At 42.7% G+C, this 24667-nt stretch overlaps 1 protein-coding gene across 1 annotated transcript in view; it reads right to left on the minus strand.

Moving 5' to 3' along the window:
- The window catches only part of CAMK1G (calcium/calmodulin-dependent protein kinase IG), a 41866-nt gene extending 17811 nt beyond the window's left edge, over window positions 1-24055 (minus strand). The window contains exons 1-3 of the mRNA XM_015408718.1: window positions 23955-24055; window positions 6233-6361; window positions 4841-4915 (exon numbers count right to left, since the gene is read on the minus strand). Of these exons, the coding sequence (XP_015264204.1) occupies window positions 4841-4915; window positions 6233-6361; window positions 23955-24046 (296 nt within the window). The 5' untranslated portion in view covers window positions 24047-24055. The remainder of the gene's footprint in view (window positions 1-4840; window positions 4916-6232; window positions 6362-23954) is intronic.
- Window positions 24056-24667: the final 612 nt, after the last annotated feature.

The following is a 24667-nucleotide window of genomic DNA, read 5'->3' on the forward strand; positions in this document are numbered from 1 at the left end:
AAGAGACACCTGTTGCTCACCAGCAGCCCAGAATAAGCACTGATGCAGAACTATGACTGTTGGTCAATACTAGGGATAGGCATGAACCAGGAAAAGGAGGTTTGGTTCATGGCCAAGCCATGAATCAAACCACGAACGGAATGGAACCAGGAGGCCAGTTCATGAACTGAACTGGTTCATAGTTTGTGGCCCCGCAAACCTTGTTGAAAGGGACCACAGTCCCTTTAAATGAGGTTTGCAGAAGCAGCTTGCTTCCCACCACTCAGCTATTTTTCTGGCTTTCATGGGGAACAGAAAGCAAAAGTTTAAGGGACTCAGAACCACCATGAACTGCCACAAATAGCTTTTAAAGTTCATTGAAGTTCATGAACCACAAATAGAGCAAAATTCATGACAAATTTTGCTTCATGGTTTGGTTCGTGCACATCCCTAGTCAGTACTGACACCAACCCACCAAGACTGTAACCCTATTGCATGGCTTCTCGGGGGATGACAGCATGCCCAAAACTGGGGGACTTCTTAGTGATGCTGTGGACAATCTTTACCTGGGGGAGGATGTTTGGTGAATGAACTGTTCCAGTGCAGATGGGAGCTAGTAGATACAGGAGTCGGATCTTCCAAAGATGGCCAGTATTTGGCTACAAAGCTTGCTATCTATCTAACCTCCACATCTTCCCAAGAGACAATGACACAAGGACCCGTTTCCTCCATATCTTCATTAATATTATACAATACCAGACTGGTGCAGCACAAAACTGCATGCCTGTCTGGGTTGTTAGGGGAAGAGATTTGGCTTGTGTAACAAATGTGGTTGTAAGCGCCCAGTTGCAGTGTGTCTGTTGCAACTAACAATCCTTCACCAACTCCGGACAAGTGATTGGGGAGGAAGGGTGGCTATTCTCCTCCATGAGTCCTTCAATTTCCATAGATTCCCAGTGCAAACTATCACTGACATTGGTTGTATGCTCCTGATGTTGGAGACTATGGATATATTAGGCATACTTCTTGTTTACCAGCTGCCTAGTTTCTCAGTAGGCACCTAGTTTGAGTTGACAGAGTATTCTTGAGTGTGATCTTGGAGATACCTAGACAGATTGTTCTGGGGGACTTCAACATTCTTGCAGAGGATGCCTCGCTGGAGCTGACCCAGGATTTTATTGCTTTTCTGACTGCCTTGGGCCTCTCTCAAACCATAACAGGTCCAACTCTTTGAAAAAATGCCACAAGTTGGACAATCTTTTTGCACTGAGCCTTTAAGGAAAGATTTGGATTCAGAGATAGAGATTGAGCCTGAACCAAGGACTGACCCCTGACTACTCAAGGCAACAGTGACATGGCCCCAACACCTCACTGGAAAGTGTGCCTGGTTAAAATGGTCTGCAAATGGAGGCTTATAAATCCTTTTTTGTTCAGTCGCACAGTCGAGTCCTACTCTTCGCAATCCTACTGGATTCCAAAATGCTCTGGGTTTTTTAGAATTTTAAATACGTGCTCTGTTGAGGCTTCAGTGGGAGCTTGGAATGTGAAGCTCCTTGAAGCTAATGAAAGGTTGTCCCTTGTCGACTTCGTCTGTCTTTGGGATAGAATCTGGCTCTATGATTTACCACAGAGCTGGGTGACCTGAAGAGAGCTGGGAGATATATAGAATGATGCTGGCAGAAAATTCACACTGAATCTGATCGTTTGTTGTACAGACTCCATTGGAAGACCTATGAAGGAGTGGTGACAGTGGCAAAGAAATGTTACTTATCTCTTACCATTGTATCAGCTAGTTCACAACTATCCCAACTGTTTAAAATATCTCAGGATCTGCTTACTTCTAAATCTGAGTCTTCATTGTCTCAGGAACAAACACTTGGTTGTGATATTTCTGCAAAGTCCCCCCCCCCACTGATATATTGTAAATACAAGCTGATCTTGTAGCTGGTTATAATATAGGTCAGAAGAAATATCTACTATATTGTCTGATCTGTTTATGGACCATTTTGACCCAGTTACTGTGATGGATGTTGACAGGATCCTGGGACCTGTGAAGGACATTATTTGTGCTCTGCATCCTTATTTATTTCACATATTTTTATGCTGGCTTTCCACCCAAATTTGGTTTCCAAGGCCCTTACCCATCCTGGCTACTAACATCATGTACGGACCACACCCATGAGCTTTTGATGCTCATCATAAATCAGTCACTAACTCAGGGCACCTTCCCTCAGTCACTCAAAGAGGCAGTTATCCCTCTACTACTTAAAAACAACAATGAAACATCCCTACAGAAAAAAAAATGGCCAATTATCACTAGTCTACCTTTTCTGGCCAGAGTTATTGAGACAGCAGTAGCTGACCAAACCCAGATCCTCTTGGGTACCTCATTAGCTCTGGACTGTTTTCAGTTTGTCTTCAGCCCTGGCAGCTTTTGTTGATGACCTCTGTCTGAACATGCCCTTTATTTGCTCCTACTGGACATTTCTTCTGCCTTTGGTACAGTAGGCCATACCATCTTGTTGAGGCATTTGGATACAGAACTGGGTATTAGAGGATGTACTCAGGACTAGTTCATACCATTCCTCATAGACTGGACTCAAATGGTTGTTGTTGAAGACCAGTTGTCATCAGTGTGGGAGGTTCCATTGGGCATAGTCCTATCCCCCATGCTATTCAACATCTCTGTAAGGACAAACCATTCATAGTTTTGGGGTTGGCTGTCATCAATATGCTGACAACACCCAGCTCCTTATCAAAATCCACTGGTGATATAGTAGAGGTCCTAAGTAACTATGTGTGCATTGTGGTTAAATGGCTAAAAGAAAATAAACTGAAACTAAATCCTGAAGGACAGAGGTCATGCTGGTTGAGAAGGAAATGTTGAAGGACGTTGTGCTTCCCACCTTTGATGAGTTTTAGCTGACCCTTACTGACTTGATCAAGAGTTTAGAAGTTACACAAGCTCTAACATTACCACTGGAGAAGCAAGTTACTGCAGCTACAAAAAAAATACTTTATTTCAACTTAGTTTAGCCTGGAAGATGGCCCTCTACCTTCAGATGGCTAATCTGCCACAGTTAACAGTTGAGACTAGACCATGGTAATGCACTCTATATAGGCCTACCCTCAAATTAAACTTGGAGACTACAGATGGCACAGAATGTCTCAGCTCACTTATTTTAGTGGCTGCCCATCGGTTACTGGGTTTAGTCCAAGGTATTTGCTATCACATACAAAGCCCTTCATATGAACTCACTAATTCCCGTCATCTTTGAGGCCCTGCTTCAGTTGCCTCTGAGTCTCTAACATCTGAGACTAGATGGGTAGCAACTTGAGAAAGGGCTTTCTCAGTCATGGGACCAAAACCTTGGGACTCCCTCCCCAGAAAGATTCACCTGTCTCCCTCTATAGGGGTCTTCTGCATGTGGGGAAAGACCATTTTGTTTGGCATACTTCCAGTAACAGTTATTGGCCCTCCTCCCTGGTTCTGATATTATTTATGTGTTTTTATTGAACTAGTTGGTAATTTTAATGTTAATTGTTCTAATGGTTTACATGCACTGCCTTGGGTAACCTGATCGGGTGTGAGAGACCGTATAAAAATATTTTAAATTAAATGAATAAATATCCCCTTGGACCTTCATATTTGCAGGGCCGCCTCTCTATGCTCCACCATGACAGGCTCACTCTTCAGCAGACACCACCCTACAAATGGGAAAAATCAACAAATGCCTGTACATGTGCGTTCTTTATTGTGGCTTCCACTTTGTGGAATGGCCAGCCTGATGAGATCCAGAAGCTCCCCCTGCCCTAGCATTCCACAAAATATGCAAAACTAAAGTATTCAGGAAGGCATTTTTACAAACGTTAATAGAGTTTTATTATAATGGAAGGGTTCAAGATGTTTTAATAAAGGGAACGAGACTGTGGTGGTGAGCTCCCCCTCACTGGCAGTCTTCAAGCAGTGGCAGTGGCTGGATGAACAGTAGTCAGGGATGCTTTAGGCGGACCCTGCACTGAGCAGGGGGTTGGACCAGATGGCCTATATTGTCCCTTCTACCTCTATGATTCTATTGTGTATAGTATGTACGCTCTGCTGATGTATGTATTACCCTACCCTATTACATAATTTCTACATTGTTTAATATACCATATTAATACTTTTGTTTTGTTTTAGCTTTGTTCCAGATTTTTACTTGGTTTAAATTCCACAGTCCTAATCCTATTACCCTGCTTATTGAATGTCCTATCCTAATGATTGCATGGAGTTACACCGTGCAGCCTGCCTTCAGTCTTAGTGAGAAAGGTAAACTATAAATAATGTAAATAAATAAAAAATAAGGTATCTCACTGAAATAAATGGGCTATGTTTATGATTGCATTGTTTAGAATTGCATTGTTTGTCTAGTTCATAATCCAGAAGAAAGTTGGTTTGAGAGATCAGAATGATCCATTCAGTTACATAAACATAGAAACTGAAGCCTAAGGCTCTGCGGCATCACCATTCATGGCTGAGTATGTATTTTTAAAATATTACCATAGTGCCATGGGATTAGGTCCTAAGGCACTGTTGTGACTTTTAAAGGCCCATCCAACAGAGTGGGTCCTTATCATGAAATTGTCCCCCCCTCCACCCTGGCATCAGTTTCATGTAAGGGTCTGTTCAACTGGCTTCATCACTAAGGCTGCAGGCCTGTGAACATTATAGCAGTATGGGATGAATCCAGAGGAAAATAGCTTTCATTGTACTAACATAACATTTTAAAGCATATTTCCTATTTGTAATTGTGGCCAGTGCTCATCATGGCACTAGAGATCATTGACATTTTTGCTACACAGCCTATGGCCTGCTACTTACAGCTGCATGACCAGATAATAGTGGGTTGAGCTTTCGTAAATGTCTTCCAGAGTTACTATGTTTTCATGCTTTATTCTGCAACAAAAGAGAGAAATGGTTCACAGCGATATAGAAAGTGCCAAACTAAAAACAATTCCCCCCTGTGCTATATTCTTTTTATTCTCATAGATGTTCCATCATTTCAATGTATAAATTCTGATTTATGCAGGATGGAGAAACACATTATTTTCGAACACGTTTGACCATTCAGTGAATGAACAACAACAGCAGCAGCAGCAACAACAACAACAACAACAAATCTCGCTTGAACATCCAAAAGAAAGAGAATGTACTTCCCATCTTGTAACCCAAACTGATGACACTCATGGGGAAAAAGGAAATTACAGAAAGTTTCTCCAGTTCAGCAACCACACTGTTCATGGGAGGATTATGGTCAGATTATCTGTTATGTTATGTACGTTACAGTCTTAGCCACTGAAGAGTATGGCATTCTTGTTTATTTACACTGTTCTCATTAATGACAGAAAAGAAAATGGCTTTTCAAAAAAATATGTTTTCTTCTTTCTCTGAGGGTTTTTCAGACTTCATAGGACTTGCTGGATCACTGTCTGCTATTTTTTTGCCTCTGCCAGAATACTGATCAGAGGACTCCTGCCTCTGAACATGGTGATTTCATTTAGATTGTATGGTCACTGGCCCAAATTCTAAGCAATTGAACAACAGGTGTGCTATTGGCCTGTGCCCATAAGAATAACATTGTGCTGAGCTATTCACATAGCAAGTTGGCTCAGGTCCCAGCTACACATTACAAAATTTAATTGGTTGTTGGGGAAAATGGCTTTTCTTTTGCATCACACATGCAATGGGAGTTTTGTGCCTCCCAAACACACTCTGACTCTTTTCTGTTTGTGACCCCAGCATGCAGGAAGAAGTGGTTGGCGCCTCCCCCCTGCTATTTTCACATCCTCAAACTGCAGCATGGAGCTATTATTGGCTCTGCTGTGAAACGTATGTGCAGCCATGTGAGTAATGTGTTACTCCACAGGGTGGTTTGAGACTGCAAAAACTGTGGGCATGGGGTGGGGAAGGCTGCAGCCATTTCTCCCTGTGTGCTGTGGTTGCAAACAGAACTGAGATGGTGTGTGTCAGGGAGGAACAAAACCCCCACTGCATTTCCTCCCAACAAACGTGAGGGCTTTGCACTGTGTAGATGGACTCTCAGTCAAGAAAACAAAACAAAATTCTTGGGAATAAGAAATTGAAGAAAAGCAACTGCCCATTCTGTTTCAGAAAACCTTACACTAGAAACCTATGATGACATAGCCCATTTGCTTTGAAGTGTGCCTCTGGAGATGGTGGTTCTTGTCGCTGGCTATGTTTTAATGTACTCACTTCTTCAGCACGGCTATTTCATTTTCCAGGTTGCTCTCCCGGGTGACCGGTGACTTTTTAATGCACTTTAAAGCATAGAGCTTGCCAGTAGCTCTCTGCTTCACCAGGAAAACTTCTGAAAAGGCTCCTCTGTGAAGAAAGCAAAAGGTGGAAGGAAGCTTGGTTTAACTGGTAAGTGGAATGCATGTAGAAAAGGCAGTAATGCAAATAGCTAACAAACATACTAATAACAACTCCTTTCAGAAGCAGATGGCATTAGTAATTAGACCCGAGGATTTGGCAGTGAATTCAGTATATTAATTGCATGAATATCCCATGGGACTCGACCTTGTAACTGTTTTGGAAATTTTGAGAGATAATTGCAGTGTTGATCAGCAATGGATATGTGGGCTGAGTGCTAGAACTGCAGACTAAGAGAACATAAAATGGCATCATGCTGGTACAGACCAGTGGTCCAACTAGTACAGTTTTATGTAGTAGCTAACCATTTGCCCTTAGAGGACCAATCATCAGGGCACAGAGGTCAAGGACTCCCCCTGATGTTACCTCCTAAACTGAAATCTAGAGGTTTACAGCCTCTGGACCAATGCTCCCTCTAAGCTGTGGAGTCTTGTGAGCAAAAATTCTACTTTGTGAGCTACTGGCATTAAAGTTGTGAGTGAGCGATTTGGCTACTGCAAAAATTAGCTTGCTCTGGAACCACCCTTCCTGAGCTAAAACAAAAATCTGTGAGGTGGAGGCTAAAAAACTGTGAGCCAGCTCACACTAACTCAGCTTAGAGGGAACACTGCTCTGGACATAAAAGTTCCATTTAGTCAGCTTCTGATGGATCTATTCTCCAAGAGTACAACTAATCCCACTTATAAAGCCATCCCTGCTAGCAGCCATTGCTACATCCAGAGGCCTTTGGATTAAGGATACTAAAGGTAACTAGCACGGACTTGGCAGTCTCCTTAGCTCTTCTGGCACAATGAAAAAGGTATCTGATATTTTTGTCTTGATACTCTCAGGTCATTTCTCCACATTAGCTGGGGTGGCATAACTAGAGATGCCCCAAGTTCACCAGGCACAACACATCTATCTAGGTTTTCTTGCACTATTTCTGGCATGGCATATTCCTTGCATAAGCTAAAAAATGCAGAAAGGAATCCTTTGCAACAAATGCAAACTTTTTTCATGGAGACAGTCTAACTTCATTTTTCTTCTCTAGAGCAGCCAAAAAGTTTGAATTATCTCCATGCAAAACTTTAGCATCTAAAATGAGAGAATATTTAAGCACATCCTTCCTTTGAGTAACTGAGAATGGCTCCGGTCACACAGGCAGGAAACTGCGGGGGGGGGGGGAAGGGGGGGTGTTTGCCCCCGTGTGGTTAAGCGATCAGACCTCCTGTGGAGGTCCTGTGGAGGTACCGTGGAGGTTCCATGGGTAGGGAGAGGTGCCGATCACAGGACACACCTGTGCGCAACGAAGAAGCATGCGGTGTGGCAAACTGGTTTTCTTTTTTTGTGTACACGACAAATGTGCATGCTCCATTGGGTGTGTGTGCGGATCCACGGAGACTTGGGAAAAGAAACCTTTTTCACAAGGGGACATGGGCGGGCGCCGGATGCTACCGGAAACACAATCAGACGCCCGCCCTTGCCCTGCGGTTTCTGGAAACTAGTACCTCCGAGGTACTAGTTTTTTGCTGCGCATTTTTGGCGGGAAGCCTCGGTTGTGCCACGGAAGCACTACGCTCCCCAGATGTGCCGGTGAGATCGCACTCGGAAAATCCACCTGTCTTCCGTCTCTCTTGTGTGGCTAAAGTTCCGTGTGACCGCAGCCATTGATGTATGCTTTTTCCTTCCTGTTACCCTTCTAGTAGCCCTGTTATGTACCCCAAGAGAGATTGAATGGCCTAAAGTCACTCAGTGAGTTTTGTGGCTGAGTGGGGATTAGAACACAAATTCCCCCACTCTTAATCCAACACTCTACAACAATTTTGACTCCAAAGTAATCCTGCAGATTATCTAAAGCATCAAAACCTATAGTAGTCCCATATCTGAGCTCATTAGGTTTTTAGAAGAACTAAAGTTCTGTTCTGAAAATTTTAAAAATGGAGTGCAAGGATATAATTGGTTGTCAATATAATAATTAACTCAAATATATGCATGACCCTAGAGCAGGGGTGTCAAACATGTGGCCCGGGCGCTGGATCAGACCCCTGGAGGGCTTCTATCAGACCCGCAGTAGAACTGGCTGTCTTCTGCTTCTTATTCCAGTTCTGCTGCTGCTGCATCATCATAGGTTTGCAGTTTACAGAAACACACCTGAACAGCATATTCAAGATTGCAACAGCACAGACATTTTGATGCAATAATTCAGAGCAAGAGGGGTCCATTATCAGACACTGTTAAATAAGCAAAATATTGCAAGAGTGCTAATGTTTTAAGCATGTTTTTATTTTAAGTAAAAAAAAGAAACACCTTTGTGTTTGTGTCCTTTATAAAGTTTATATCTCCACTACTTGGCATTGCATTTTATGACACACATGGCCCAGCCCAACAAGGTCTCGTTTATGTCATATCTGGTCCTCATAACAAATGAGTTCAACACCCCTGCCCTAGAGGATCTATGTCTTTGGATGAGAAAAAAAGGCAGGAAAGGAAAGGGGAAATAACAGAAGTGAAACATATGACAAATTGAATTAAATAAACAGGGTGCAGTGGTGATGTGAAACACACAATCCCAGCAATACTTATGATGCAGAGCAATAAACCTGCCAGAACAACTTGCACATGTTGATACATGAGATTTTTTCTTTGCCAACAAATGATAAATCTCTTCTTAAAGATACCCCACTGTCGGTGACTCTAGGCTATTATAACATCACTGTGACACCCACATAAAATTACACTGGTACCATGGCAACCGCTACCAGTGTATGGGACCGGAAGAGGCAATGAAATGCTCCCACTGCATTTAATGCTCCCACTGCATTTAATGGAGAGACAAGAGTTCAATATTTGTCACCATAGTTAGACCTCAGGCACCATGTGTTGGCAATGACTTTTTTCTGTCTGAAAGCCACTGCCAGAATAGGAAATATTAAGTTAGGTAGACTGATAGTCTTCTTCATTGTAAGGTGGCCATACTCTGATAAATGGGAATTTGGCCAAAATAAAAGGGTACATAAACATCCAAGTAAAACTGTTGTCCTAACCCCAAACAGCTCCAGGGGGCATTGTTTGCCCTAGGCTCCTGCGGTGCTTGGTGGCAACTTGGTTTCCAGAAGCTGCCATTTGACTGTAAGAGTAGCACAAGAGTTGGGTCTGGGAAATCCAGACCTGACTCCTAGAAAAATGTCATGTCTAATTTGGCCCTGGCAGATATTGTATAAGGTAAAGGTTCCCTTGCTCGAAAGCCAGTCGAATCCGACTCTAGGGTTGCGGTGCTCATCTCCGTTTCAAAGCCAAAGAGCCAGCGCTGTCTGAAGATGTTTCCGTGGTCATGTGGCGGGCATGACTAAACACCAAGGCACACGGAACGCTGTTACCTTCCCACTGAAGTGGTACCTATTTATCTACTTGCAATTTATTGCTTTCGAACTGCTAGGTTGGCAGGAGATGGAACTAGAGACGGGAGCTCACTCCATCATGCGGCACCCGGATCTCGAACTGCTGAACTACCGACCTTCCACAGCCTGCAGTTCAGTGTCTTAACCACTTGAGCCACCGCAGCTCAGATATTGTATACTAGGATACTAGGTTGTAAACACCCAGGTGATTCATTTATCTGCTGAAAGAACATAATGCAACTACTAAGGTACACCAAAATTAGCAGGGTGATAATAAAGTAGGATTATTGGCCTATAAATTAAGGTTATGATGCTGCACCCTCTTAATAACTTGGCCATTCAGCATTACTATTCAAATAATGCTTTTGTGTCCCACATATGCCAAGATGCATCCTAAACCAAGCTATCGTTGGAGCAATTCCGGTTTCACTTCGGAGCACTTCCAGTTTCACTTGCATTCAAGTCACTGGTAGGGTTTCTTGAAGCTCCTTTTAAAAAAAATAATCTCTAATGAAATATAGCCTATATGCTCTGATAAATATGCTGACATTTTCCTTCACTGTTTGTGCCAGTGCCATGGCTATCTACCATGATCTCATCCTAAATGTTGTCATTTATATTTAGCCTCCCTTGTCAGTTCTAAGTTTGTGTGGTTGCAGATTAATTGGATGAATTCATGAACTGGATGAATTGCTGCAGTAAATATTGGTGAGTACTGAATCTTAAGTGTTGATGGCAGCCTCACAATTCATTGGGCAAACAGAATTGATACATGTATGCATGAAAACCACACAGCATGAAACAAACACACACACACAGACACATACCTTTAGACACCCATGCACATCCAACCCAACATAGTTTTCTTAAGATGTATGTCCCAGTATTTAAAGAGATGTGAATATTGTACCCATGGTTTGTATGTGTGTGCTCTGTATAGGGTTGCCAACAACCTGGAGAAAAAACGTCTTGCTGAGCAGTTGAAGCATTTCATAGCACAAGGGTATGTAACATCATCTTGCAAATAATGTCTCATGAAGCATCTGTTAAAGGGGCAGGACTCCCCCCACCCAGGTTGTTGGGTAGCATATAGGTGCACCTTCAGTAACCATGTCTATTGTGTAAAATATGTAGTATAAATGCACCAATTGGGAAAGCAAGTATATGGAGTAAGGCAATCGGATTGCACCACAGAGTTGTTTTCCACAGGGAAGAGTGTGGAGGCAGCACTTTCAGTAAGACTTAAACTGGCTCAAAGAACTCCAAGTCTTCATTGAAAGCAAAGCCATTAGCACATGGAATTTGAAAATAAGCATCCATTCAACATTATCTAAAATCAGGGGTCATTTCCTGCAGGAACTCACTGGAGTGGAGCTCCAGCAGTAAAGAGCACAGGGGCGGGCACATGCAACAAGCCCCACCCCCTGCTCCCAGCAGCCCTCAGTCAGAGCAAGAAGCAGCCAGGTAAATTGCAGAGCGCCCCCCAGATAGCAATCCAAAATAGTCCAGTAGCAGCTTTAAGGCCAAGTTTTATTCAGGTACAAGCTCTCCCTCCTCTGTGAGGACAGATCTGTGTCCCCCCCCCCAATAGCTAGCAATCCAAAAGAGTCCAGTGGCGCCTGAGTGGTAGGTGTTGCTTTCTGACACACTTCCGATGACGTCAGGGGGTGTGGCATATGTTATGCTAATGAGTTATGCTAACGAGCTCCTGCACCTCTTTTTCTACGAAATGACCCCTGTCTAAAATTATTTAATATTGAAGTGTAATAGACTGTATTTAGAATGTTAATGTTATGTAATACCTTGTAATGCCCCCCCTGTCTACTCATAGCCCCCTCCTGATATTTCTGGGTACCTCCATGACACACTAGTTACATTTCTTACTATGGGTCTGCCCTGAAAAAACTGTATTTTGCTAGTCGCCTACAGGAAGACATGGAATGCAATTCTATTACGAGAGCATTGGCAGTAAGCCATCATGGGTGCCAGAGGCAAAGTGAAGAAAGTAACCAGCTAAACTGAGGCTGCAATCCTAAGAACACTTTCCTGGGAGTATAACCCTTTGGATAAAATGGGACTTATTTCTGAGTAGCCTCGCATAGGATTGTTCTCTTAGACTGTCAAATTTAGGCTTGTACATTTTCTAAATTCTGTATCAAGTATGGGTAACATTTTAGAACTAAGTCTAAGCTTACTTTGTAGGTTATGACAGCTTCAATGGATCACCAAGAGATACTGCAAGCAATCCAAAGGGAGTGGAGTGATGGTAGTGGAGAGGCAAGCATTATTTTACACTGCAGCCAAGCTGCCTGTCTGTGTGGCTTATATATCTGAAGTTAATCAATGCACTGGATCACAAATAGGAAACCATCAGTTAAACTGGAGAAACTTCTCTTTTGGCCCGTGACCTTAGTTGTCCACTTCTTGCACAACAGACTTAGCCCAATAAAGGCTTAATTAAGATCTGATAGATGAACATCCCATCCTGTTTATTGGAGAACACAGTTCTATGGGAGGAAGTGTATTTTTAACTTGCTAAAGCTGGCAATCTTGTTAAAAGGTTTTGCACAGGCAGCAAAACACGTGGACACCCATGGTACCACTGTCCGTCTTAGCAGGTTAATAGTGATTAATTCTCACCACTTGAATAGCTGCTCAGCTGAAGAGAGACTGCTTCAAGGGCATTTCTGCTGCTGAGGTTAGATTCTTTCAGAGCCTCCTTTCTACCATGAGCCAATGTATGTAATAATCACTATATTCCGTTTCCTCCAGGCTATTTGCCGGTGTGTGGGGGGTGGGCGGGTAGGAAGCTCCTGGTTTCCTTTGTAGCATATTTGTTAGATTAGTGGCAATATTTAGCAACTTTTGTGGGTTTTCTCCCCTTCTCATTAGTATGTTTCATTTTCAAATTGGAAAAAAAGTACTGGGGATGTGAACCATTGCAGTCTTTCTTTCAACCTCTTTTCCACTCCAAGCCATGCATTGCCCATCCACTGCTGGCAGAAGCAGCAAAGATGCATATGTAATAACCTAAATCAACAAACATGGACATTTTAAAGATGCAAAAGACTTGGCTAGAATTCATCACACACATTAATTCACGCATTCACGAATGGGAGGGGCCATGGCTCAGTGGTAGAGCATCTGCTAGGCATGCTTAAGGTCCCAGGTTCAAACCCTGGCGCCTCAAGTTAAAAAAGAGTTGGCAGTAGGTGATGTGAAAGACCTCTGCATGGAAAGCCACTGCCAGTCTGAGTAGATAATACTGACCTTGATGAACCAGGGGTCTGATTCAGTATAAGGCAGCTTCATGTGTTCATGCTACCAACATGTTCCATTCACATACGCAGCCTAAAGTTCTCTGCAGCCTTTTCCAGTGATCAGCCAGCTCCCATCCTGAAGTCCTATATGCTGGCATTTGAACTCCTTAAGCAGTCCAGAATCTTCATGAGCACTCCCAACATACCACAGCAATTCATGTAATGGAAAGGGAGACTAACTTCCTTGATTGTTAGGATTCTGTGATATCATAGCAGCTCAACCAATAGCTAGACAGGTTTTTAAAAGTGCAGTCTGTGTTTCCCTCCATTTTGCTATTTTTCTACCAACACAGTGCTTTAAAATAGTCTTCATGCTGGGGTGGACATAACAAAATACAGCAATCCATCATGGTATGTGGAGGGACACAGCAAAGGAAAAAAAGGACACTGTTCTTCCTTTCCTTTGTTCCTCCGCTAACCTGTTTCTTCCAATGCCACCTCCCTGAGACTAATTTGAAGACAGTAATTTCTTCCAGTAACTCTTAACAGGGTTTACATAGTCTAAATCCGGCCCTCAGAACAGACACCTCATACCTCAAGTATGTCCATCAAATGCTTTTTCATTGAAAGAGGACTCCTCAGCTTTCTAAGTGCAGCTGAAATTTTCCTGAACTTAGGCTGCAGTCACACAAGCAGTTTGCACTGATATTGTTGTGGTACCTTTGTGGATTTAAAGAACATGATCAGACAGCAACATCTGCATCCCGTGCCTCAGTTGCCGCCACCCCATTCTGTCCCACTTTGGAAGCAATCAGGCACTGGAGAAAGTCTGGGGTTTATGGATATCAGCGCTTTCACCCGCATTTTCAGATGTCTGAACTCCACTGGTGTGAGCTCAACCCGGTTGAGAAGTCTGATCTCTCTGTTCTGTTTTTGCTCCTTGTGTTTTTTTTTTTGGGGGGGGGGTTGTCCATGATATGTGCATAACCACATCTTCTGGAATCACCAGCAAGCTCTCAGTTGTCCTCTGAGGTGAGGGGGGGGGGAGGGAAGAACAGGCTGAGAAGCCTCCTTTATCTGTTTTCATGCTGGTTCCTCTGCCTACAGCTTTGCAGCACACAGGGTGGAGAAGGGGTTAATTGAAAAGATGAGTTTTTTTAGAGGGGACGCAGCCATCTCCAGCTGTCAAAACAGAGCAGTGCTTCACATAAGTGGTTATGTGCATCTGAAAAAGACAGTTTTTTAAAAAGAAGCCACCCGACCACTCACTCCGTGGTTGCCCTGCAGCGATAATCTGAATGATCGACCATGGAGCGAGCACACAGTGAGGCCACTTCCAGGTGTGCTGCCTGGTCACCCCTTCCTGTGATGATTTAAACCACTGCAAATAGAGGCACTGCCAGATTGCACCAAGCCTCCAGTGTGACTGCAGCCTTAGAGTACTTAGAGTACTTGTAGTACAGGACCTCCTGTAATTATGTTAATACTTCTGTTTAGAACTGTGCTAGACACTATGGCTTGGATCCCACAGGCAGTTTATACTGCCAGAAAGATTTTCATTTGTGAAGCATGACCTTCTTGTCCCCAGGCCTTCAGCCGCAATCCCCAAATGCTTCTGACTGGGTAAGAACAGCATTTCATAGGCATTTGGGGCAGCAGTAGGAGGGGGAAGGTGAGAAAACTTGCTCTAGTAATGGGAATCTTTCCATCAGCAGAGAAGTTCCATGGGATCCAACCCTATAACTAGAACCACGTCAGTTTCTCTTTGGCTTCTGAACATTCACAAAATGATGCTCATCTGTTTTTAGCTTTCCTATGCATCCACGAAGAATAGAAATCTGCCATGTATGCATTTGAAACAATAAAAAAGAGTTAAGCAGCAAAGAGCTACTAGTAGAAAGATATACATAAGACTGCAGCCCTTGGATATTAAAGTGCCCTACACAGCAGATCCCATACTTCTACAGTATACCTGTGGACATGCAGAAGATGAATCATCGTAGTTGTCGAAGTTTTTGGTGCAATGCTGCTTGCTCCCTCTCTGGTTTTCACGTTATTTTTATTCCCTTATCTGCACTACCTAATCACACTTCCCCACTGAAAACACCCACTGCATTGGGAGGGAATCAGAATTTCTAGCGGTATCTTTCCTCACCACCCAAGACAGTAGGAAATCATCAGCCCCCAGATCAGATGCTACGGCATCTGTTCCATGTTTCATTCCTAAACAGTTTAAGATAATTACAGCCCCACATTTAGTCTACTTGAATCAACAAGCTGGCACAGAGGAAACAAAAGCTCTCACCAGCTCTCCTCCTATATTGCGCTGCAGGGTTCTGGCTCTGCAAATCTGATCTCATCCCTTGGGCTGACTAACCACGGCTGCATCACAAGCCAAGGACCCTATGTGCATAAAAGCATGACTGAACAAGGCAGACATAATGTTATATATAATTAGCAGGATTTAAAGGAACAGGACTTCCTTTGTCCATTCATAACCGGAGCCCTAGCTCTGTTCAAATTTAACTGTGTCTCAGTTTCAAACCATTCATAACCCCAGCTTCTATTACATTTATTTCAGCTCTGCTGAAGCTCTTTTCCTCCTTAAATCCACTTGGACACTTTTTGTGACTGGAGGGGATGGTACCTGATGCAGCCCCCTCTCCATTCTGCAGTTAGCTATGGAAAGGATGGCAGGAGATTAAAGCTCCTCTTAACTAACAGATTTGGGTAGCTGGTGGGCCATCTACAATCCAGATTTGCACACCCTACAATATGTCATGGGAAAAAAAATAGGGTAAATACAATTTATTCTCATACCAGTGTTCATTTGCTCCCCATTCCAGTCCTGGAAGCTCTTCCTGGCATTGCATTTACTCTGCACTGTCCTGCTCTGTGCTGGCTTCTGAAGCAACAGTGTGATCTTAAACAGATTCAATGGACTTAGAACAGTGTAATGCTGTTTAGGACTGAACTGCAAGTGAAGGGATCCTGTTTGCCAGTGATGAATAGGGAGCCAATTTTCCAATAGACTGTTTGTTTATTGACCGTTCATGGTTATTTAGCAGATTGCTTCCCTGACAGCCAGCGTGGTGTAGTGGATAACTGGGTTTGATTCCCCCCTCCTCCACACAAAATCTGCTGGGTGACCTTGGACCAGTTACAGTTCTCTCAGAGCTTTTCTCTCAGAACTCTCAGCCCCACCTACCTCACAAAGTGTTTGTTGTGGGGAGAGGAAGGGACAGCTATTGTAAATTGCTTTGAGACTCATTAGGGTAGAGAAAAGCAGGGTATAAAATCAACTCTTGTTCTTCTTCCGTATTCCTTCCTAACAATCAGCTTTCATACAGCTGTAGCCACTATTTCCTCCACCAGAACAGTAGAGGGTTTTATTAATTTTAAAAAATTGCTGTTGTGCTATTTTGCACTAATAGTTGTGCTACTGCTCACGAACATGATCTATTGCCACATCTGAAGTCCCACTTTTTATTATTAAAAAGTAAGTCTCTAGTCATCTTCATTACAAAATTAAAAGTGGAAATATAATATACCTTGTTCAAATTTCACCTCCCATACAGTCTAACATTTGCTACATAAGGGTGCCAACTTTCAGGTGGGGCCTGGAGATATTCTTATAGTACAGTTGATCTCCAGATGACAGATATAAATCCCCGTGGATAAAATGGCTGCTTTGGAAGCTGGACTCTGTGCCATTGTACCATGATGAGGTTTCTCCTCTCCCAAAGCCCTGTCTTCCCCAGACTCCACCCCCAAAAAACTCTAGGTATTTCCCAACCCAGAGGTGGCGATCTTATACATCAGTGGGTACATTTTCTAATGTTCACTTACAAATGCATTTATGATTAGTCAGAAAGAATATGAGCTTTTAAATATCATGAGCTTTTAAATTTATACCCTGCTTGTAAATAAATATTTCAAAATAATGAATAACTTTCAACTGCTTGAATGTTATTATTTTCTTATGACATGTTCAGACTAAAACTGTTGGTCATGAAAAAAAATCATAATTTTTTAAATGAAGATGCATGGATGACTTGAAATATTATAATTTCTGAAAGGGGGTTCATTTTCATATATTTTCAGCTCTTCTTTCAGCTTTTTAGAAGAGGGAAAAGCTGTGCTGGAAAAATGCAAATTGACACAGTGTTTTTCAAAATCCATTACTCATTCAAGTGTTTTTAAAAATCCATTATTCACAAAGTGAGCCTTGCTATGGAGGGATAATTGAGAAGATAAGCAGACCCCTCATAGGTGTGAGGAAGGAGAAAATGACAGTCGTGGTGCAATATTAGAGTCACTTGAATGCCAAGGCAGAATTAAAGAGGATGTAAAGTGTGAAGGAGAAATCTTTTTGACCACTCAGCCATGTAATCATAATCAAGCAACTGGGGCAGCTGCTAAACAGGGCAGAAGTTCTTAGAAAATACAATGATTTTGTTTGTCAAACAGAATGGAATGGGAGGAGAACAGCAAGTCAAAGGACTGCATAAGGGCTTCAGTAGGAAGGCATGATGGGTGCAGGCTTGGCAGGAGATGGTGCTGGAATTTACGGAGGAAGACTACCTCACAAAAGACAGTAATCTGCATTCTCTCTGTAGTGCCTTGTAAAAACTAGGTTGAAACAATGCCTGATGTGACATCATCACTCTGCACATGGCCCTGTCCCATGGCCAACAGCCAATGAGAAGAAGGTGAGGCAGGGCAATGTAAGACCATTTGTTGTGTTTACATAGCTGTTATGCAGAGAAGGGAATGATAAATGGTCACCGTTCTTTAAAAAGTTTGCCTTTTATAATAAAAAAATTTAACCCTAAAAGTGGAACTATAGATACAGTGGAATTCCATGTGTTTTTTTTCTTGATGATGCAGTGAGGGCTGCTATATAAAGGTCCAAATCAGCACTGTGGATATATAACCCTTCCTATTTGCATGTGTGCGCACTTCATAAATGTATCAACTCTGAGCTGTTTTTAACATGCCCCCCCAGGAATATATAACCCTTCCTATTTGCATGTGTGCGCACTTCATAAATGTATCAACTCTGAGCTGTTTTTAACATGCTCCCCAGGTACTCATATTTTACAGGTACTCAAATTTTCTCACAATTGTGGGTATATATGTGTGTGTGTGTGTGTGTGCGTGTGCATGTGTGTGTGTATAGCCATCAAGTTGCAGCTGACTTACAGTAACCCCATAGGGTTTCAAGCCAAGAGACATTCTGAGGTGCCTGCTTCTGCATACCGACCCTAGTATTCCTTGGTGGTCTCCCATCCAAATACTGATCAGGGCCAACTGTGCATAGCTTCTGAGATCTGATGGGATCAGGCAATCCAGGTCAAATTGAGATGGTGATTTTTGATAGGGAGAAGGCCATCCTGATCTGCTTCTTTAAATCTCAGTCCCTGTGTCTGTATTTTGTTAAAAACAACAACTACAACTCCTGCCTCCTATAATATTTCTGGGTTCACAGACAGAGACTAAAGTAATGAGGGATGGCTTAAAATAACTTCAGTATGAAGAACAACTCAAATGTCTTGTACAGCAGAAATGTCTTCTAAGTCATTTTCAAGGACCCTGGGGTTTCTGAGTTTAAGGCGAGTCTTCTAATTACTAGTTCCTTAACAGTGTTAAATATAGGGTAATGTCTCTTAATTATAGAATCTTTCACTACAGGTAACATGTCGTTCTCTCTCTCATGGATCACTACCTTGATGTGGCGAGGGGGCTTGCATGGTTCGATGAGGCTGTGGGCTATGCCATGGAGAGCCACCCAGGACGGACAGGCCACAGCAGAGAACTCAGACAAAATGTGATCCACTGGAAAAGGAAATGGCAACCCACTCCAGTATCTTTGCCAACAAATCCCCATGGACAGTAACAAAAGGCTAAAAGATATGACGCCAGAAGATGAACCCCTCAGGTTGGAAGCTGTCCAATATACTACTGGGGAAGAGCAGAGGGCAAGTACAAGTAACCCCAGAAAGAGTGAAGTGGCCGGGCCAAAGCTGAAAGGACAGTCAGTTGTGGATGTGTCTGATGGTGAAAGGAAAGTCCGATGCTGCAAAGAACAATACTGCATAGGAACCTGCAATTTAAGATCTATGAATCAAGATAAACTTGACGTGGTCAAAAATTAGATGACAAGAGTGAACATCAACATCTTGGGAATCAGTGAACTAAAGTGGATGGGAATAGTATAATCTACTACTGTGGCCAAGAATCCTGTAGAAAAAATGGTGTGGCCTTTATAGTCAACAAGAGAGTGCGAAAGTAAGTACTGGGATACAATCTCAAAAACAACAGAATGATCTCGGTCTGAATCCAAGGCAAACTATTCAACATCACAGTAATCCAAGTCTATGCCCCAACCACTGATGCAGAAGAGGCTGAAGTGGACCGGTTCTATGAAGACCTAGAACACCTAATAGAACTAACACCAATAAATGATGTCCTCATCATCATAGGGGACTGGAATGCTAAAGCAGGAAGTCAAAAGGTAACTGGAATAACAGAAAAGTTTGGCCTTGGAAAGCAAAATGAAGCAGGGCAAAGGTTAACAGAGTTTTGTCAATAGAACACACTGGTCATAGCAAACACCCTTTTCCAACAACCTAAGAGGCAACTCTACACATGGACATCACCAGATGGGCAACATCAAAATCAGATTGACTATATAATTTGTAGTCAAAGATGGAGAAGCTCTATCCAGTCAGTAAAAACAAGACCTGGAGCTGACTGTGGCTCAGATCATGAGCTACTCATTGCAAAATTCAGACTTAAACTGAAGAAAACTGGGAAAACCACTAGGCCATTCATACAGTAGAGGTGAAGAATAGATTCAAGGGGTGAGATTTGATAGATAGAGTGCCTGAAGAACTATGGACGGAGGTTCGTGACATTGTACAGGAGGCAGCAATCACCACCATCCCAAAGAAAAAGAAATGCAAGAAAGCAAAGTGGCTGTCTGATGAGGCTTTACAAATAGCAGAGGAAAGAAGGAAAGCGAAAGGCAAAGGCGAAAAGGAAAGATTTACCCAACTGAACGCAGATTTCCAGAGAACAGCAAGGAGAGATAAGGAGGCCTTCCTGAATGAACAATGCAAAGTAATAGAGGAAAACAATAGAATGGGAAGGACTAGAGATCTCTTCAAGAAAATTGGAGAAATAAAGGGAGCGTTCCATGCAAAGCTGGCCATGATAAAGGACAAAAACGGTAGGGACCTAACAGAAGCAGAAGAGATTAGGAAAAGATGGCAAGAATACACAGAAGAACTATACAAGAAAGACCTCGATGTCCTTGACAACCACGACGGTATAATCACTGACCTCGAGCCAGACATCCTGGAATGTGAAGTTAAATGGGCCTTAGAAAGCATTACTAACAACAAGAACTATACAAGAAGGATCTCAATGTCCATGACAACCACGACTCTGTGATCACTGACCTCGAGCCAGACATTCTGGAGTGCAAAGTCAAATGAACGTTAGAAAGCATTACTAACAAAGCTAGCAGAGATGATGGTATCCCAGTTGAGCAAAGTCCTAAAAGATGATGCTGTTAAAGTGCTGCACTCAATTTGCCAGCAAATTTGGAAAACACAACAGTGGCCACAGGATTGGAAAAGGTCAGTATACATTCCAATCCCAAAGAAGGGCAATGCCAAGGAATGTTCAAACTATCGCACAATTGCACTCATATCACACGCTAGCAAGGTCATGCTCAAGATCCTACAAGCTAGGCTTCAACAGTACGTGGATAGAGAACTACCAGAAGTACAAGCTGGGTTTCGAAGAGGTAGAGGAACGAGAGATCATATTGCCAACATTCGCTGGATTATGGAGAAAGCAAGAGAGTACCAGAAAAATATCTACTTCTGCTTCATTGACTATGCTAAAGCCTTTGACTGTGTGGATCACAACAAACTATGGCAGGTCCTTAAAGAGATGGGAGTACCAGACCACCTCACATGTCTCTTGAGAAACCTGTATAAGGGCCAAGAAGCGACAGTTAGAACCGGATACGGAACAACTGATTGGTTCAGCATAGGAAAAGGAGTACGACAAGGATGTATACTGTCACCTTGCTTATTTAATATATATGCAGAGTACATCATGCGAAATGCTGGCCTGGATGAATCACAAGCGGGAATTAAGATTGCTGGGGAAAAGATCAACAACCTCAGATATGCAGATGATACCACTCTAATGGCTGAAAGTGAAGAGGATCTAAAGAGCCTCTTGCTCAGAGTAAAAGAGGAGAGCGCAAAAGTGGGCTTGAAGCTCAACATCAAAAAAACTAAGATCATGGCATCCGGCCCCATCACTCCTTGGCAAATAGAAGGGGAAGTCGTGGAAGTAGTGACAGACTTCACGTTCCTGGGATCCCAGATCACCGCAGACTGTGACTGCAGCGCAATGAACATAAAATTAAGCAAACTCCGGAGCATGACGGAAGACAGGAGGGCCTGGCGTGATGTGGTCCGGGTCGTGAAGAGTCGGACTCGACTGTGAGACTGAACAACAACAACAACAACATGTAGTTCCGTCTTAAGATGTAGCACAACTTCTTGCTTGGCTTGTACATTGCTTCTTTGTCCCATCAGAGCCATTCAACAGTAGCATTTTAATGGCTCTGCCCTATCAACAAATACAACTAAAAGTGTATAACGAGGAATTCTCAGTGACAACTCACAGGGTCAAAACTCTCTTCTTTCAGAGGTTCACTATAGCTTAAATTAAGTACCTTGGCTTCTCCATGAATATGCTTTAGCAAATGCCATGCAAACAGCAGTTTGACCAGCAATGCTAATTGTGTGTACATAGGCAGATCATGAGAGGGAGGGCAGGAGGGGTTGCATCAGCGCTTAGTTGTGGCCCTTTCTTAAACCCCCAGGGAAATGCTCATTGCCACTTTGGGGTCAGGAAGCAATTTTTCTCCAGGCCAGTTTGGCTGGAGATCCTGGACGTTTTTTGTAATCTTCTGGGTGTGGAGCAGCAGTCACTGGGTGTGTGTGTGTGGGTATTTGTGAATTTCCTACATTGTGCAGGGGGTTGGACTAAATGACCCTGGTGGTTCCTTCCAACTCTATGATTCTGTGATATAGCAATGTAATTTTGTAGTGGGGCCAAACTGATAAAACTTTATCAAGTCAATAGCTTGACTTGATGATGGCGTCCAGAAAATTTTAGCTGTATAAATAACACAGAAGTTACTAGCCAAGAAAATGTCTGCCACCTGCTGGTCCATGCATGCTTGTGCTTGATATTTGTGGCACTTGATGGTCATTCCATGAAACTGCTGAGCAGTCGGGTTAGAACGGATAAAAGAAGTACTTCTTCACCCAAAGAGTGATTAAGACATGGAATTCACTGCCACAGGAAGTGGTGGCGGCTACAAGCATGGACGGCTTCAAAAGGGAATTAGATAAGCATATGGAGCAGAGGTCCATCAGTGGCTATTAGCCACAAGGGGCTTGGGGCAAGTGATGCTCTGTTTTCTTGGTGCTTGGGGGGGGGGGTGAACAGTGGTAGGGCTTCTAATGTCTTAGCCCCACTGGTGGACCTCCTGATGGCATTGGTATTTCCTGCCACTGTGTGACACAGAGTGTTGGACGGGATGGGCCTTTGGCCTGATCCAACATTGGCGTCTCTTATGTTCTTATGTTATTCCATTCTTTCAATTTGTAAAAACTGGTTGCATGGAAGTGGCTGTTTGTAAACACCTTAATCATGGGTGTAAAAATTTCATGAGAATGTAGATGGGATGATCACATGGGATGAGATGATCAGATGGGATGATCAGCATCTCAGATGGCATATCTAGGATAAGGCCTACTACTATCTCTTCTGGAAAGATGTTCTTTATTTCCCTGTTCCTCAGATGTCAAAAGCATCCCACTAAACCAGAGCTGGAACAGTCAGTCATCTACTACATAGGTACATAAGAAGTTCCTTGCTAGATCAACCAGTGGTCCATCTAGTTCAACATCCTGTTTCACACAGTGGCCAACCAATAACCATTGTGGAGAGCCAACAAACAGGGCATAGATGCCAGTGCCTTTCCCCAGTTTTGCCTCCTAACACTGGCAGACAGAGATGGAGGTTCCCTTTAGTAATTATTGGTAGTAGCCATTGATAAATCTGTCCTCCATGATTCTGTCTTTAAAGCCACCTATGATAGTGAATTCAATTTAATTACCTGTTGAATAAAGAACAAACTCCCTTCATGCAGTCTGAATCTATTGTCTATGAACATCATTGAGTGTCCCTGAGTTCTAGAATTATGGGAGAAAAAGTTCTCTCAGTCTACTTTCTCCACCCCATGCATAATTCACTACAGCCAAAATGAAATTGATTTTTACCTGTTTCCTCTAATTTGCTGTCTTGTAATTCACAACCAAGATGTTCTTTGGAAAGTTTGTGCTGAGTAGCTTGTTCTGTATTGGTCAATAAGTCCCTCAGACTTATCTCTCTCACATATTATGTACACACTCACTCATTCTTTTATTGTCTCTCATGGACCCCAGTACTTGTATTTTGAGCTGATGCATGTTGGGGAATGGGAACATACTTGTTCTAATCTGGAGCAATGGCACTGGATAACGAATTAGCTTCCAGTCCCAATTCAAAATTAAAGCCCTTCCTGGCCTAGAACCCACATATCTCAGAGATTGCCTTTTCCATATGAGTCCAGTGGCCGATTGATGTTCTTTGGGTCTCCCTCTTCCAAGACTTATGGATATTGTGCCCCTTTGCTGCTGTTGATATTGATTTGCTTCTTACTTTCTGTTTTTTATTGTTTTATTGCTTATCCTGTGTTAAAAAGAGACTTAAGCACTGGTGGGATATGAATGCTTTAAAAACAAACAAACAAAAGCTACTTACGATCCAAGTGCTTCCATGAAAATGAATGTTTTCCTGATATTGTTAGTTTGTTTCTTCCAAGAACTGCCCTCCTCCTCTTGTTTGCGACCCATCTTCTCCAGTGTTGAAGCTGAGTGTTCTGTTAGAATATAAAAAATTGCCCCAGTTTGTTTTTTTCAAATAAGGGAAAATATGCTCCTGTAGTAAGAATACACAGTCACTAATGCTAACCTATTAAGATAGATCCAGGTGTTGGTCTGAAGCAGTAGAACAAATTTTGAGTCACTGGACTCAAAATTTGCTAACCTATTAATACATTCTCATCTGTTTGTGGGGTTCAGCTAGTTTTCATATCACTGCTGCAGACAATGGGCAGCATTTTGCTAATCTAAGTGATGATGCTTCACAATGACTTAGAGCTAAAAGCCATTCCCTCTTAAGCAGAAGGATCCAGTGTTAATGCTGGTCTCCAATTTTTAATTTAGATTACTGCCTCTGCCCTTTTTATGATCAAATTTATATTCATGAACATCTTAGGGCAGCACTCTAGACCAGTGATCCATCTTTATAATGATGTTGCTGTGGTTGCTCAGTGATGATGAAAAGTCACTCATGTGACCCACCAAGCCAAATGTAGCCCAACATCCATGGATGGTGGTCCAAGATGAGCTTTGTTGACTGGAAGGGGTGCATAAATAAGAGGGTGGCTGGATTGCTGGGAGAACTGCATCCAG

This window comes from Gekko japonicus, unplaced genomic scaffold (genome assembly GCF_001447785.1).
Source record: "Gekko japonicus isolate JY-2015 unplaced genomic scaffold, Gekko_japonicus_V1.1 scaffold2224, whole genome shotgun sequence".
NCBI lineage: Eukaryota > Metazoa > Chordata > Lepidosauria > Squamata > Gekkonidae > Gekko > Gekko japonicus.